The 15,954-nt window shown below is 37.6% G+C and overlaps 1 protein-coding gene across 2 annotated transcripts in view; it reads left to right on the top strand.

Annotated features, from left to right (window-relative positions):
• Positions 1 to 15,615, top strand: part of RCOR1 (REST corepressor 1) — a 170,296-nt gene extending 154,681 nt beyond the window's left edge. Inside the window, exons 8-12 of one of the 2 annotated variants that reach the window (XM_081344820.1) lie at positions 423 to 620; positions 1,807 to 1,884; positions 2,457 to 2,514; positions 8,089 to 8,318; positions 10,383 to 15,615. In XM_081344820.1, coding sequence (XP_081200946.1) covers positions 423 to 620; positions 1,807 to 1,884; positions 2,457 to 2,514; positions 8,089 to 8,318; positions 10,383 to 10,424 — 606 coding nt within the window. In that variant the 3' untranslated portion in view covers positions 10,425 to 15,615. Of the gene's footprint in view, positions 1 to 407; positions 621 to 1,806; positions 1,885 to 2,456; positions 2,515 to 8,088; positions 8,319 to 10,382 lie in introns of both variants that reach the window. The other variant, XM_081344819.1, reaches the window with a different exon arrangement.
• The last annotated feature ends 339 nt before the right edge of the window (positions 15,616 to 15,954 follow it).

Genomic DNA, 15,954 nt, shown 5'->3' with positions numbered 1-15,954 from the left:
TGTGGCAAGCCAGAAGAATGATGCCATGATGCCTTTGGATTGGACAGGCCTACTTTGCAAGCTGACCTTTTTGAAAGACTTTGAGGGGCAAAATGGATGCCCTAAAGCTTCAAGAACTCATATTCAGGATCATATGGCTTCTGTGTTCTGGGAAGATTAAAATTAGATGCCTATTTTACCCATTAAATTCTGAAAATGCTGACTCTATCCACTTAGGATGGGGAAGTGTGCAGGTTTAGTATAAAGGTGAAGCAAGACAGTGTATCCATTTTGTACTTGGCTTTCGTAATACAGGATCTTAGAAAAATAGTACACTTATGACTATCTACCTCAGGCTTCGGGTATGTTTGGAACTGGCAGTAGTTGTGGATAGCTTGTGGTTCAGACATCAGGCTTACATATGGTAGATCTCTCCTTTGCAGATTCCTCCTGTGGAAACAATACCTCAGGTAAAGAAAGAAAAGCACAGTACCCAGGCTGCTAAGAACAGGGCCAAGAGGAAACCTCCCAAAGGAATGTTTCTCTCTCAGGAAGACGTGGAAGCTGTGTCTGCCAACGCAACCGCTGCCACCACTTTGCTTAGGCAACTGGATATGGAGCTTGTCTCCATCAAGCGACAGGTATGTGTTTTCTCCTGGCAACAGAACGAGGCTTCTTTTTAATCATCTGATACATATTTTAAACAATCTCAACTTCACAGCTCCCTGGGAGGATTTATAGCTTGGGTGAGATGTTTTGCATCAGGATGAGACCTGATTAACAAGCTGTCAGTTGCAGTACATTTTAGAGGAGAATTATTTCAACTTGGCTTTCTATTTACAGTGCAGCAAGATGAATTGCCAACTTCCTGCATCTTACTCAGGAGTCATTACGGATTTCCATAAATCAGTTTCCATGTTTCTCCATACTTTGGACTTTCTAGTTTCTGAGAACTTTTATATCAGTAGTCAATTATTTTATTGTTTTCCATCTAAATTCTAATTTTACACATTCAAGTATAAAATATTAGAATATATTTCCTCTGCCTTACCCACTTCTATGCAGCTAGCTTTTATTCTTCTATTTCCTCTATTGGTTAGAAGATTACTGCACAGGTCATTGTTTGGTCCCATGGGCATCCACTTAACCATATCCATGTAACAATGATCAGTTCCTTTTACATTTACCACATTGTCTCTTCTGCTTGACATTTTAAAAGATTATTTTAATTTTAAAAGACATTTAAATGGAAAACTGTGGATTGCAAAACACACCTACAGTATCACCAGTGTCATATGTTCCATTGGCAGGTAGATAGATAGCTTTTATTATGATCAGACATTAGGAAAAAAACAACAACTCCTTAGGCATCTTCACAAAATAAAAATAATGAGTGGCTGCAGTTCAGAGGGTGAATTAGGATTGTTGTTTTTTAAATGCCTTGGTGTTGAAAAGGAAGACATAGGTAAGCAATAGGAACATGATCATTTAAAAAATGTAAGGGTTCTGTTGGGAACCATCCAACTTTGTATCTTGTTTTTTACAAGTATCAACATTAGAAAGTCCCCAAAGAGGCTAAGAATGAAAGAGCCTATTTCCCATTATTACTTCTCAGCTACTGAGTTATTGGATATTTGAGGGGGACGGGAAAAAAGGACAAGAGCCCAATCTTAGTGGGGGAGGGAACTGTAGTTCATGGAGGAATGGGGGCTCTTGTTTAAATGATTGATGGGGGAATAGATAATGTTTTAGAGAATTTTTGAGATTAGATCAAATTTTACTCAAACTTTGTATTATCCATACTGAAAGAGGAACCTTTCTTTTCAGATTCAAAATATCAAACAAACAAACAGCTCTCTGAAAGAGAAACTTGAAGGGGGAATAGAGCAATATAGGTTATCAGAGGTAAGCATGTGTGCTAATGAGAAATTATGTCCCCCCCCCTCTTCTGAAGTTTATAGAAGGGCACCTCAAGCTGATCAAATTTGCCATTTATCCCTATAATCACATTGGGTTGCAGAGGTCTTTCAGTTTTGGAAGTTATCCTGGTTCCTTTTCTAGCTCCAGTATAGGAGTTAGGATGAGAAGAAGTGCACAGCTCACGATCAGGAAGATACGAAAAGTCACAATCCAAGTGCCCTTAAATTTTGACTTGGTTGACAAAGTGATCCCATGCATGGACTCTTGTAGCTAACCTTGTGCTAAAAGCACTGACCGCTCCTTTTATCCCCTTTTTTCTTTCTGCTGTTATAAATTAAATGTTGTTAACTAAACAATGAACTACCTGTATAATTTCACTTGAAAAGAGATTTTTTTTAAAAAAAAACATGCTGAGAAGAATAATGCAGGCTTTATTTAAGAAATGACTGCTCAAGCAATTTATTTACTGTTTCATTTGTATACAGTTTGGGGGCTGAGGTTTAAAAGCACATCTATTATCTAAGTAAATTATTTTGTTTATGTTTCATGACGCTTAGGTAACATTGAAATTTAATGCACGCTGGACCACAGATGAACAGCTTCTTGCAGTGCAAGGTATGGCATTGCAAATACATTCTTGTCTGTAGGGAAGATGACCCTGTATTTTGATTTCTGATGGAGCATTTCCTCATTGGCCAGTGAAATAATTCCTAAAATTTCTGCTTTTGACTCATGTCTTAGGGTTGATGCTAACATTTGATAACTGAACTGCATTTACTCTAGGGCGTCCAGACTCATTCATTTTTGCAGTGATGGTTTTCCGTGTGCCAGCTGATGACTGACCCAGTTCCTCATATTCCAAGTCATGATTGTTGGTTGAAGTGGGTAGAGTTATATACTGGACATGGTAGCCTTATTCATGTCTTGCACTCCTCATGGTGTGTGTGTGTGTGTGTGTGTGTGTGTGTGTATTCAGTGTGCATATTTTAAACATAGGAATAGTTTATTTCTATATGCACTTGCACTGTATGCAAAATGTGCTCAATTTCAGCCACTGCAGGCATACTTAGAAGGATGTGCTTACAAGAAGACATCCTTGTTTCTGCTTTTGTCAGGTTGTGGAGCCATATTTATTAACATAGAAATATGGCTTGGAGTTCCTGTGGGATCAGTCATTAGCATTCATTTATTTATTTATCAAACTTGTATGCCTAGGGGACTGAGCATATTTGAGAGGGTCATAACTGGCTTGTTCAGGCAGAGGTGGCAAGTCTTTTGAAACCTAATTTCTGTTCTTTAGCTAGTGATGCTGTTTTTATACCCATCTGTGATTCCAATAATAATAATAATAATAAAACAACAACAACAACAACCATACTGGACAGGTCTCATCAGAGGAGTCAGACAAAGAGTGTCTCTCCCATAAAAAATATGGTGAGACGTAAATTTTAGAATGCCATACTGGCTCAGATGTTGCCCGGATTAACAAGGTCTGCGCTAGATGTTGGAGTTCCTGGATATCTGGTGAAAAATGGGTTACAGGACTCAGGACTGTTGGCTGAGCAACCAGGGCCAGCAGCTGCAGAATTACTGGAAGAAAAGATGTTTACCCATCGCAAATACACAGCGATTGAAAACAAAGAAATAATGATCTGTTATTACAGATCAGGTCCAACAAGAAGAGGATATCTAAAATGAATGCACCACTTCTGGAAAGAACAACAGCCAGAATCAGAAATAACAGAACAGAGACTAGCAGATCAACGCTGATTTATAATAAAAAATAAAGTATTCACAGAAACAGAATTGGATGAACTGCAAAGGTTTACCCAGGGCAAAGAAATGAAAGCCTTGCCAGAAGTAATTTAGAATGTAGAGGCAACCTAGGGGGAGTTGGCAGTGAAGGAATCCAGCAGAGATATATAACTGTTCTCATTTGGAAACCAGGCACCTGTTCCTCAGGAAGAACAAAGCCCTCTAACTCAAGAAATAAAAGAATTGAAACAGAGAATAACTGAGCATCTAGAACAGCACAAAAACAACAGAATAAGGCTGCCTGCATTGAAGCTTTTTCCAAAGAAACAGCTAGCACAAGCATTAAAAGATGCAAATACTGCAATATCAAATCTAAGCACCAATTCACTGCAAGAAACAAACCAACTAATGTACAGCACAGCTGCAGTTATAACTGAATACCTGGGATGCAAAATCAACAAAGAAGAAAAACAAACAAACAAACAGTGCACCACAAAAATGGAAGGTTAGACTAGAAAATAGGATCAGCAAGTTAAGATCACATGCAAGCAAGCTAGAACAGATGAAAGAAAAGAAGCTGAAAAACAAGAAGACCAAAAAATACCTAATCAAGAAATGCCACTTAGAAACAAGGAAGACCAAGGAAGCACTGGAAATAATAAAGCAGCAAATAACAGCTATAGCCAGGAAAATCCGTAGATACGAAGCTCAAATTGCAAATTATAGGCAGAACCTCCAATTTCAATCCAATCAGAAACGTTTCTACCAATCCATCAATGGAGAAACTACAATGAATCAGTCAGTACCTGACAAGGAAGAAACATTGCAGTTCTGGAAGCAGATATGGCATAACCCAAAGAAACACAACAAGGATGTGGCTTGGTTAAAAGAAGTGGATGCAAATAAAACAGAAGTTGAAATGAAAGAACTAGTAATAACAACAAAAATGGTAGAAAAAGAGCAAGAAAGATCAAAAATTGCTCAGCACTAGGTGAAGATGAACTGCATGGGTTTTGGTTGAAACATCTAACATATACCCACTCATTGCCAAGCAGTTCAACAATATACTACAAGGAGGAGAAATTGAAAAGTGGCTAACAACTGGAAAAACCTACCTAATAATGAAAAATCCAGCAAAAGGGGCAACTACAGGCCAATTACCTGCTTACCAACAACTTTCAAATTGCTAACTGGTGTGGTGGCTGATGGAGTACAACAGCATCTAGTTGAAAACAATCTCTTTCCACCTGAGCAGAAAGGAAACCGCCGCAATAGCAGAGGAACAAAAGATCAACTCCTAATAGACAAAATGATCTTGGAAAACTACAAGAAAAGGAAGACCAGCCTGAATGTGGCATGGATTGACTACAAAAAGGCATTGGACTCTCTGCCACATGACTGGATAATCAAGAGCCTAGCAATAACAAGGGTCAGTAGAAACATCAGAAAATTTGTGCAAAGATGGATGGCACAATGGAAGACACAGTTGCAGGTCAATGGTGAAAGACTGGGATAGGTTAATATCAAGAGAGGAATATTTCAAAGAGATTCATTATCACCACTACTATTCGTTATTACACCGTTTCCTCCGTCAACAATACTGAATAACACAGGACATGGCTATCAAACATCAAAAACATCTGCCAGACTATCCCACCTCCTTTACTTGGATGATCTGAAGCTGTATGGAAAAACATCATCTGAAATAGAATCGCTGCTGAACACGTCCGTATATATAGCCAAGATATTGCAATAGAGTTTGGCTTGGACAAATGTGCCACACTTACTCTCAAACAAGGAAAAATAATGAAAACTGAAAGAATAAAGATGCCCCACGAAAATAACATTAAGAGTCTGGATGAGGAAGATTACTACAAATACTTTGGTATCCTTCAAGCTGACATCATCAAGCACACTGAAGTCAAGAAAAAGATTAGAGGTGAATACATCAAGAGAGTGAAGAAGATCTTGAAGTCCAAACTCAATGGAGGAAATACTGTGAAGTCAATCAACACCTGGGCAATTCCAGTCATTAGATACAGAGCTGGAATAGTGGACTAGACTCAAGCAGAGTTAAAAGCAATGGATAGGAAGACCAGAAAAATAATGACAATGAATCATGCCCTTCATCCACGCAGTGACATTGACAGACTCTGTCTACCAAGGCAAATAGGTGGACGTGGAATGCTGCAAGTACATCAGATGCTTGAAGAAAAACAATGGCTTTGGAAGAATATCTGAAGGACAATGATGAAGATGCACTGAAATTAGTATATCAGGAAGGCTTACTGACTACTGGAGAGACCAAACTGGCCTACAAGAAACACCAAATGAAGAACAGAATAGAGGCATGGGAAGACAAAGCACTATATGGCCAGTACATTAAAAAAAAATAGCTGGAAAAGGAGAAAATAACAAGACCTGGCAATGGCTAAGAGCAGGAAAGTTGAAGAAAGAGTCCGAGGGACTAATTCTGGCTGCACAAGACCAAGCCTTAAGGACAAATGCATACAAAGTCAAAATTGAGAAGACAGCAACAGACAGTAAGTGCCACCTATGCAAAGAAACTGAAGAAACAGTGGACCACCTGGTAAGCTGCTGCAAGAAGATTGCACAGACTGACTACAAGCAGTGGCATGACAAAGTAGCAACGATGGTGCATTGGAAGATCTGCAAGAAATATCATTTGCCTGTAAGCAAGAACAGGTGGGATCATAAAATAGAGAAAGTCATAGAAAATGATGAAGTTAAACTGCTCTGGGACTTCAGAATTCAAACAGACAAGCACCTGCAACATAACATCCCGGACTTAACAATTGTCGATAAGAAAGACAAAAAAGTCTGGATAGTGGATGTGGCAGTGCCTGAAGACAGCAGAATAGACAAGAAAGAACTGGAGAAGATAACAAAATACAAAGAACTACAAATAGAAATAGAAAGACTGTGGCAAAGGCAAGCAAGGGTAGTACCAACAGTAATAGGCGCCTTGGGTGCAATCCCAAAACAATTGGAGCACCACTTGAACACCACTGGCATTGAGAAATTCGCCATTAGTCAATTGCAAAGGTGGCCTTAATAGGAACTGCTTCCATCCTGCGACGATATCTATAATACCATCAAACATCCACATCTGCCTATCCCAGGTCCTTGGTAAGGACTCGATAGGTAGACAAAAATGCCAAATCCAGTCCGAACATCTGGCTCTGTGCGATTAATAATAGAAGAAGAAGAAGAAGAAGAAGAAGAAGAAGAAGAAGAAGAAGAAGAAGAAGAAGAAGAAGAAGAAGAAGAAGAAGAAGAAGAAGAAGAAGAAGAAGAAGAAGACCTTGGAGGTCATCTAGTCCAACCCCTGCTGAGGCAGGAAATCCTATACCAACTTCTTGAAGCAGGTTGTGAATGCTCCAACACTGGAAGTTTTTAAGAAGAGACTGGACAGTCATTTGTCTGAAATGGTATAGGGTTTCCAACCTGACCAGGGGGTTGGACTAGATGGCCTCCAAGGTACCTTCCAACGTTGTTGTTGTTGTTATTAATTTAAAAGCCTAGCTGGTGAACAATGTTAAAAACAAATTAAAATCCAGCAACAATCTTTTAAAAGTGAAGCAATCCTGAAAACTTGATATTAAATTGGATGGCCTTAAATTAATTTATAACTATCAGAGAATTTACTCTTTGGAAGAAGCAGTGACAAGCAAAATACACAAAAGAAGAAAGAATTAATAAGGAGAAAAAGTCTGAAAGTATGGGATAAGAAAAATTAAAAGGAAATATAGCTGAATCTAAATTTGGCCATACAAAATATCAAATATTTTCAAACATATACTTTTAGTAACTAATGTAATTGATTTAATTGGTTTTTATGATACTGTAAGTATAAATTGTTGATTTTATTGTATGCGGCCTAGAATTGTCTTCCATGAGATTGGTGGACATATTTGATAAAATAATAAATACATAACCACATTGAAGCAGAAACTTAAGAAAGCCAAGATTTACCACTCTTCTATAAACCTGTAATTGGTTTAGAAATAGTGTGACCCTTGATGTATCCCTTAAATTTAGTTGTTGACTTTGAAACTCTAAATAGTATAACCATTCCATCTCAATGAGGTTCATTTGGTCTGTCAATAAATTCCCTACAGCATCTCCAGCATGCATTTTTTTTTGCAGTACTGTTGATGCAAATATGTCCTCATCAAATTTTATTCTGACATCCCATTCAAGGTCACTGGGAGATCTAGGCTAAAGTCTTACAGCCCTGTCTATTGGATGATCTTAGGCCACTCAGTCTAACCTACCCTGCATGTTGTGAAAATGCATGCTACTCTGAACAGGATTCCTTAGTATTAGGAATTTGTAGTATTAGTTTGAAGGTTATATAGTTTGTCCTCTGAGCTTCAGAAATGGTACTGATAGATATATTTTCTTTTGTAGCAATCAGGAAATACGGTCGAGATTTTCAAGCCATCTCTGATGTAATTGGAAACAAGTCTGTGGTGCAAGTGAAAAACTTTTTCGTAAATTATCGGCGGCGTTTTAACATCGACGAAGTCCTACAGGAGTGGGAAGCTGAGCATGGGAAGGCCGAGACAAATGGAACCAGTACACAGAAACCCGTCAAATCCCCGGATAATAATATTAAAGTATCTGAAGAAGAAGATGAGGTAGTAGTAGGGTTTTTTTTGGGGGGGGGGGGTTATTTGAGAGCAATATGCATTTATTTTGGTAGCATCAACTCCTTGGTTAGCTTTTGGATAACTGTACTATATAACCATGCTGTTTGGAAATGGATATCATCCCTTAACAGTTGAAGTTGGAATGTTCACAAACGTAGACAGTGAAATTAGGAGGGTCTGAAGTAATCAATAATACAGTGGGATAAAAAAGTATTTAGTCAGCCACCAGTTGTGCAAGTTCTCCCACTTAAAAAGATGAGAGAGGCCTGTAATTTTCATCACAGGTATACCTCAACTATGAGAGACAAAATGGGGGGAAAGAATCCAGGAAATCACATTGTAGGATTTCTAATGAATTAATTCGTACATTCCTCGGTAAAATAAGTATTTGGTCACCTACAAACAAGCAAGATTTCTGGCTCTCACAGACCTGTAACTTCTTATTTAAGAGGCTTCTCTGTCCTCCACTCGTTACCTGTATGAATGGCACCTGGTTGAACTTGTTATCAGTATAAAAGACACCAGTCCATAACCTCAAACAGTCACACTCCAAACTCCACTATGGCCAAGACCAAAGAGCTGTCGAAGGACACCAGAAACAAAATTGCAGAGCTGCACCATACTGGGAAGACTGAATTTGCAATAGGCAAGCAGCTTGGTATGAAGAAATCAACTGTGGGAGCAATTATTAGAAAATGGAAGACATACACGACCACTGATAATCTCCCTTGTTCTAGGGCTCCACGCAAGATCTCACCCCGTGGGGTCAAAATGATCACAAGAACAGTGAGCAAAAATCCCAGAACCACATGGGGGGACCTAGTGAATGATCTGCAGAGAGCTGGGAACAAAGTAACAAAGGCTACCATCAGTAACACACTATGCTGCCACGGACTCAAATCCTGCAGTGCCAGACGTGTCCCCCTGGTTAAGCTGGTACATGTCCGGGCCTGTCTGAAGTTTGCTAGAGAGCATTTGGATGATCCAGAACAGGATTGGTAGAATGTCATATGGTCAGATGAAACCAAAGTAGAACTTTTTGGTAAAAACTCAACTCGTCGTGTTTGGAGGAGAAAGAATGCTGAGTTGCATCCAAAGAACACCATACCTACTGTGAAGCATGGGGGTGGAAACATCATGCTTCGGGGCTGTTTTTCTGCAAAGGGACCAGGATGACTGATCCGTGTAAAGGAAAGAATGAATGGGGCCATGTATCGTGAGATTTTGAGTGAAAACCTCCTTCCATCAGCAAGGGCATTGAAGATGAAATGTGGATGGGTCTTTCAGCATGACAATGATCCCAAACACACCGCCTGGGCAACAAAGGAGTGGCTTCGTAAGAAGCATTTCAAGGTCCTGGAGTGGCCTAGCCAGTCTCCAGATCTCAACCCCATAGAAAACCTTTGGAGGGAGTTGAAAGTCTGTGTTGCCCAGCGACAGCCTCAAAACATCACTGCTCTAGAGGAGATCTGCATGGAGGAATGGGCCAAAATACCAGCAACAGTGTGTGCAAACCTTGTGAAGACTTACAGAAAACGTTTGACCTCTGTCATTGCCAACAAAGGGTATATAACAAAGTATTGAGATGAACTTTTGTTATTGACCAAATATTTATTTTCCACCATAATTTGCAAATAAATTCGTTAGAAATCCTACAATGTGATTTCCTGGATTCTTTCCCCCCATTTTGTCTCTCATAGTTGAGGTATACCTATGATGAAAATTACAGGCCTCTCTCATCTTTTTAAGTGGGAGAACTTGCACAATTGGTGGCTGACTAAATACTTTTTTGTCCCACTGTAATTTTTTTAACACAGGAAGCCATAATATTTGACAAAAATGTTCCATATACCTGGTCAATAATAGAATCTGAGGAGAGACTTAGTAATTCATTGCTCTACATAACTATCTGTGGGTTTTCCTTTCTTTCAGTGTTTGTTCTTCTTTCTTAAACCAGAAATGAAATGAAATAAAAGGGATATATGCACGTGCATATAATTTTTTTTTAAAAAAAATGTTGCTTACCGCTACCATCCTTTTCTTCTATTCCAGGCTACTTCAGTTTTGGATGTCAGATATTCATCTGCTTCATGAAAAACTCAGGTAGCTTAGAACAAGATTATGTTTGACTACTATGTTATCTGAAATATCAGGTATTAGCAAAACTTCAGACAGCCATCTGCATCATAACTCTGTGGACAAGCAGCTATTACCAAAAAAAAAAAGGGAGAGAAAGAGAGAGGACAGATCACAAATATAGGCAAATACTTCTGTTCCTGTTCTGTATTTGCCTTAAATTTCTCCTCAATCTTCCCAACCAACCACCAATCCAATTTCTGCAACTCCTGGAACACGCTCTCAGTTTTCAACACCATCAAGTTTTAAAGCATCGGTGACTTCTTGAACCGTCTACATCCCTCTCTGTAAACTTTGATTAGCCAACCTGGCCCCTCATCATGCTCACAAGTTACCTCCTGACAGGGGCATTTCTAAAATATACTCTGTAGTAAGATAATAGTATGCATTTCTATATGCCCTTGTTTGATTTAAAGTTATTTTTATGATATAATCATTGTTGATAAGGTAACCTTTTATTTTATTCTTTTTTAATGAGTGAGTTTTCTGTTAAGAAAAGTATTGTGTCTGTGCTGATTAATCCTCTCCAAAGTGATGTCCTCCAGTAGTCCCAATACTTGGAGGCAAACTGTGGGGAAAGCTGTGTTAGGTGGTTTAGTAGATTATTTGAAACTAATGATAGGAGGGATGTGATTTCCAGGATAGAAAACAGATTTTTCCTGTGTCTAACTCTGTTCTTATATTCAATTCCTCCTTAGAAAGCTCGCTAATATTAATTGTGATTTTTATTATTATAATAATGAACCTTTTTATTTAGTGCAAAAGGGAATGTGCAGTGTGTAACCTTGCTTTGATTCTATATATGCATATACTTTGCCATTCAGTGGACTTGCATTATAATCTCTAGGGGAGTAGCAAAATAAGTGACTTGATTTGGATATCCAGGGGTTTAAGACAAAGCAACAGCTTGTTCTAATTTGAGGTGCTTTTAGACAGCTGCATTGGGGACTTCATGTTCTATTAAGGTGAGTGGAAGCTATATCTTAGCTTTCCATGGTTAATGTTTGGTCTGGATGAGATCTTAGTAGCAGTAGTCACAAACACAAAATAGAGTGTATCAGTACTTAAAATGCTTGTTGGCATATAATCTTCCAGTCATACATTTTATTCCATTTCTACCCAACCCATGGCTCTCCTCAGATGACTCTAGACATTTGGCTTTGACAGCATGTGAGATCCATTCTTCTGAAAGATGCACAGATGTTGGGGGGTTTTAATCAGTTCTAACAATTGAAAGTTAAGTTAGTATTTTAATTAGGCATGCAGCAGTATTTTCCCCCACATTGACTTTGGTATCTTCTCAACTCAAATGCATAAATCAGATAAAAATGAACTTGTAGCTACAGTTACATTTTGAGTTCCTGAAGACAGTGTATGAAATAATTTACCCCTAGAAAGTGGTCTAACAATTAACAGCTGCAAAAAATGTTTCCTTCACTCACAGCTTATGTTAGGGCTTGCCTTTGTCAACTAGGATTAACTCACCGATTTACCAATTAATAGTTAAATGTTGCAAATGACATCAGAGCAAGTGCCAGAAAAATACCAGAAATGTTTGAGATGGGTGAGCCTGGTCTAGGCATAACCATTAAGGAAATCATTCTCTGTTTGTAAGAGGAGAAGCCATAGACAAGTCTAAGAATCAATATAGAATAAATCCTTTATAAAGAATGACAAACAGCTGGTCTAATATAGGACAGAGAAGTAGAAAAGCCCTAAGATGCATATGGCAAAACCCATATTCCTGCCCCCCCAATTTAACTTCCAGTAATACTGCTTTATGTTTATGAAATCTGATTCAAATTATCAGCTCTGGAAAATGGATATTTTGTGTATTTTAAATACCAGTTCATGCTTCTCCAACTTGGCATTTGAGGATGTGTTGATATTTTAGTCTTTATTTATGCTGTTTAGACATGTAGGAATCATCTGGAGGGTGCCAGGTTAAAAAAACAAATTTATTCTCTTTAGGTGAAGCAGAGTGTTTGTTAAAACACTTTCAGATGTTTTGATAAAGAATTGGCATATTTTAACTATGTTATAAGGTAAACTTGGTATAGCATCCAGTCCTTTTGGGTGGGTGGAGATGATTTTTTAAATCTAGCTACAATGATAGGCAGTGTGCAATTTTATAAAATCTGAAAAATATGTAAATATTTTATATTCAGTTAACAAAAAACATAGAATAAGATAGAGCAGCTGGAGTGGACTGCCTGAAATCTATGTTAGCTATGAGCTAAAATGTATAATAATTGCTTTATGTGATGTGAGTGTTGTTGGGTTGTACCATTTTAGACTGCAGCGGAAATTAAATGTTCATAAGCTCCCCCATATTTTTGTATCCAAAAATATATGAGCTTATGCACATCTTTGTACATTGTCGCATGCACACATTCTACTTAATTTCCTTGGTCACGGATGGATTGAGCCAACTATAATGGTTGGGCTAGCACATCATGCTAAGGCATAACCCATGGTTCACAAATAAAAATGGTTATATCTAGGGGTCATACTAAAACCAAAACAAAATTAGATGTATTCCCCACTTTTGTATATCTGGAACAGCTATTGCATTGATACTCAGTTTGCCAAAAACCAGTGATCCAAATTTCTTAGTCTAAATTACTGTCTTTTAAACAAGTTACAACAATGTTTGCACTTTTTTTACATTGATATGTAGGTTTCTTAAAACAAATTTACAGTTCATTTCTTTCATCCCTGTTCATTTCTGTAACATATAAACAACATTCCTTCTTCTGAAATGACATTACTAACCTCTTCTAGTGACCCTAAAGCTGTTTAATCCTATTGAAAAACTCATGTATATAAAGCAAGGATTGCTTTTAATGTGCTAATAGTAAGTAATCCATAGAAGTGGGTTTTCCTTGTCTCCTTCTCCAAACTGGACCCAGGGACCTCCTGAATAGAATGAGAGATGAGGAGGAGGAACTGGGCTTAGGAGGTCACAGTAACTGAACAGAAATCTCTCTCGTGAGCAGAAGCTTCACCTGTATACCATTCATGATTTGCAAGAACAAAGCCAAACAAGGCAAAAGTTCATTAGATAACTATTCCTTGAACACAAATGAATTAAATCATATTTTCATTACGACATTGTTAACATTTAATCACTGCTCCAGCCTCAAGTGGTACAATTAAATGATGAATCTAATAATCATGTGGCTTAGCTCTGAATACTAATATGTTGCATTGCTCTCTTCTGTGAATTTACCAAACAATATGATCAGAAAAAGGTTGAGTTTTGGCTCATTCCCCTGTGGAAATTGACACAGAATCCCTCTATGAGGACGATAACTTATGTATATTTTCTCATTGTTTCATTACTATCATATTGTAGATTTTCCCCCCCTGTAACTGAACTATGCTTGTAATTGTTCCATTGTGAAATGGGAAAACTTATTTAGCTTTTAGTTTTTTTAAAAAAAAAATCTGATGTTTTGTATGGGACAAACCAGATTTGTTATTCAAGCATTATTTAATCAAGGCTTCATGTATTGATTTAGAAGGGTCCACAAAGTTTGCTACATAATATGTAAAACTCACATTTTGTTTTCTTAAACTAGCAATGTGAATGTTATAGTTATATATATTTTGTGGAAGATGGAAAATTTTATTTCTTACTAGGTATAAATTATTGTGCATAACTATAGTATCACAAAAAAGTGATACTTCTTTTTTTTAAAAAAAACCAGCAAAACCCTAGTTTTAGAAATCTTAACCAATGTATTGTATATGCACCAGAATTTTACATTTGTTTTATTTAATTTTTAAATGTAGTTGTGTAATACAACAGTAAATTTCTCATTTTCCCTGCCTCCCCGCTCCATTAGAATATCTTATTACTTGAATATTATATTTTGATTAGACTGAAATGCAGTAATTAAACATCTGTAATCTAGAATGAAGGGAACGGAGGAAGCAATATATATGATTCCATATATAATACAGAACTTCTTGCAACATTGTACATACATGTTCAGTAGTAGTTACAGTGGTAATTCAGGCAAACAGCCTGTTGCATACACATTTCAGGGATTTTTAAATAAGTTTTGTGAAATTTTACTGCTTCTTTCTTGTTAATAACGACAGTTACAGTGATAGTGGGATATTGCACCCACTGGTTTGCGTGTGACTGGCTCATGTGTGACTGTTACCCCACATCTCCTCACTTTCAGCAGAAGCAGTGAAAGGAACCTCTTGCCAATTATGACTACATAGCTATGAAGTCTTCAACATATTCAGGAAGTGTACATTTTTTTGATGCAGGTGAATCTGGTCTTATCTCTGCCTTTCATGTCTTCTGCTAACCAGGCAGAGATCAGAAGACCCTGTAACGAATGCTGTGCATGGAGGGTAACTGTGGAGAGAGAGAAAACATTGGTCTTATATCACTTTGAAAGTGAAATTAAATCAATGAATTAGTAGTCTCTTTGACTATGTGTAATTCTCTAATAGGAAGAAAAAAAAGTTCCCTCTTTTTAAAATCTAGTAGTTTTGTTGCAGCATTGGTAGATCAGATTCAAGAGAGATCTGCTTCTTGGGGTAGGGGGAGAAATCTAAAGATGTCTTGAGCTCAGGAAACTAGATTGATTGTTCTGTGGCTCTTGCTCTGGGGTAAAACAGTACCCAGGTTTTCTCTGCACTTTTTTTAATGGAAGACGTTAAATTATTATCTTGGCAATTTTCCCCATTTTAGATAGCTTTTAGCTAAAACATTTTAATTTAAATTCTCCTTTCCATCAGTCTAACAAGATGTCGGTATTCTTGCACATCAAATACAAGTCAATCGTTTTGTTAGATTAAGAGCTCACTGCATAAAAGGGGTTTATAAAATTTGGAATTTTAACATTAATTAAAACAGCAAAGGGTGCAGGGGAAGTTATAAGAGAGATATAGCCCTTCCTCCAAGTCTATATTTTTTTAAAATGTAGAAAAGACATGCACCTAGTTATACAGCTAAGTGTTGCTATTATTAATGAAGAGCAGAATTTCAATTTTATTAGCTCCAGTATGGGAGGTAGCTAGTTGAAACCCAGTATCTCGTGTGATGTTCTACTCCCTAGAAGCAATGCACTTCTAGGCACAATCTGCTGGGCACTGAGACTGCATAGCTTGCTTTCATTTCTACACGGGGTAGGTGGGTGGGTGGGAGGAATGTACAGGAATTCCCTGGCTGCATGTATTCTTACAAAAGAGAGGGACTATACATCAACAGTGCCTGTTAGATTGATGCCTCTGTGGATGGTAAAGCACAATTACTGCAAAAGCTACAGTTCTGAAATAGAAGGTCAGTATATGTCTATGCATGTTGTATATTAATGAATGTTTACATTCATATTCTCATCTAAATTTATATTGGCGTGTATATTATTACATTATTTAGACCATCCTCCTGCAACCTGTTGTATTCCAGATTTGTTGGAGCTTCAATTCTCAAAATTCTCAGCCACCATGACTACATATTTTG

The sequence above is a fragment of the Vipera berus genome (assembly GCF_964194415.1).
Source record: "Vipera berus genome assembly, chromosome: 1".
In the NCBI taxonomy this organism is placed as follows: domain Eukaryota; kingdom Metazoa; phylum Chordata; class Lepidosauria; order Squamata; family Viperidae; genus Vipera; species Vipera berus.
This window is presented reverse-complemented; position numbering and strand designations above follow the sequence as displayed.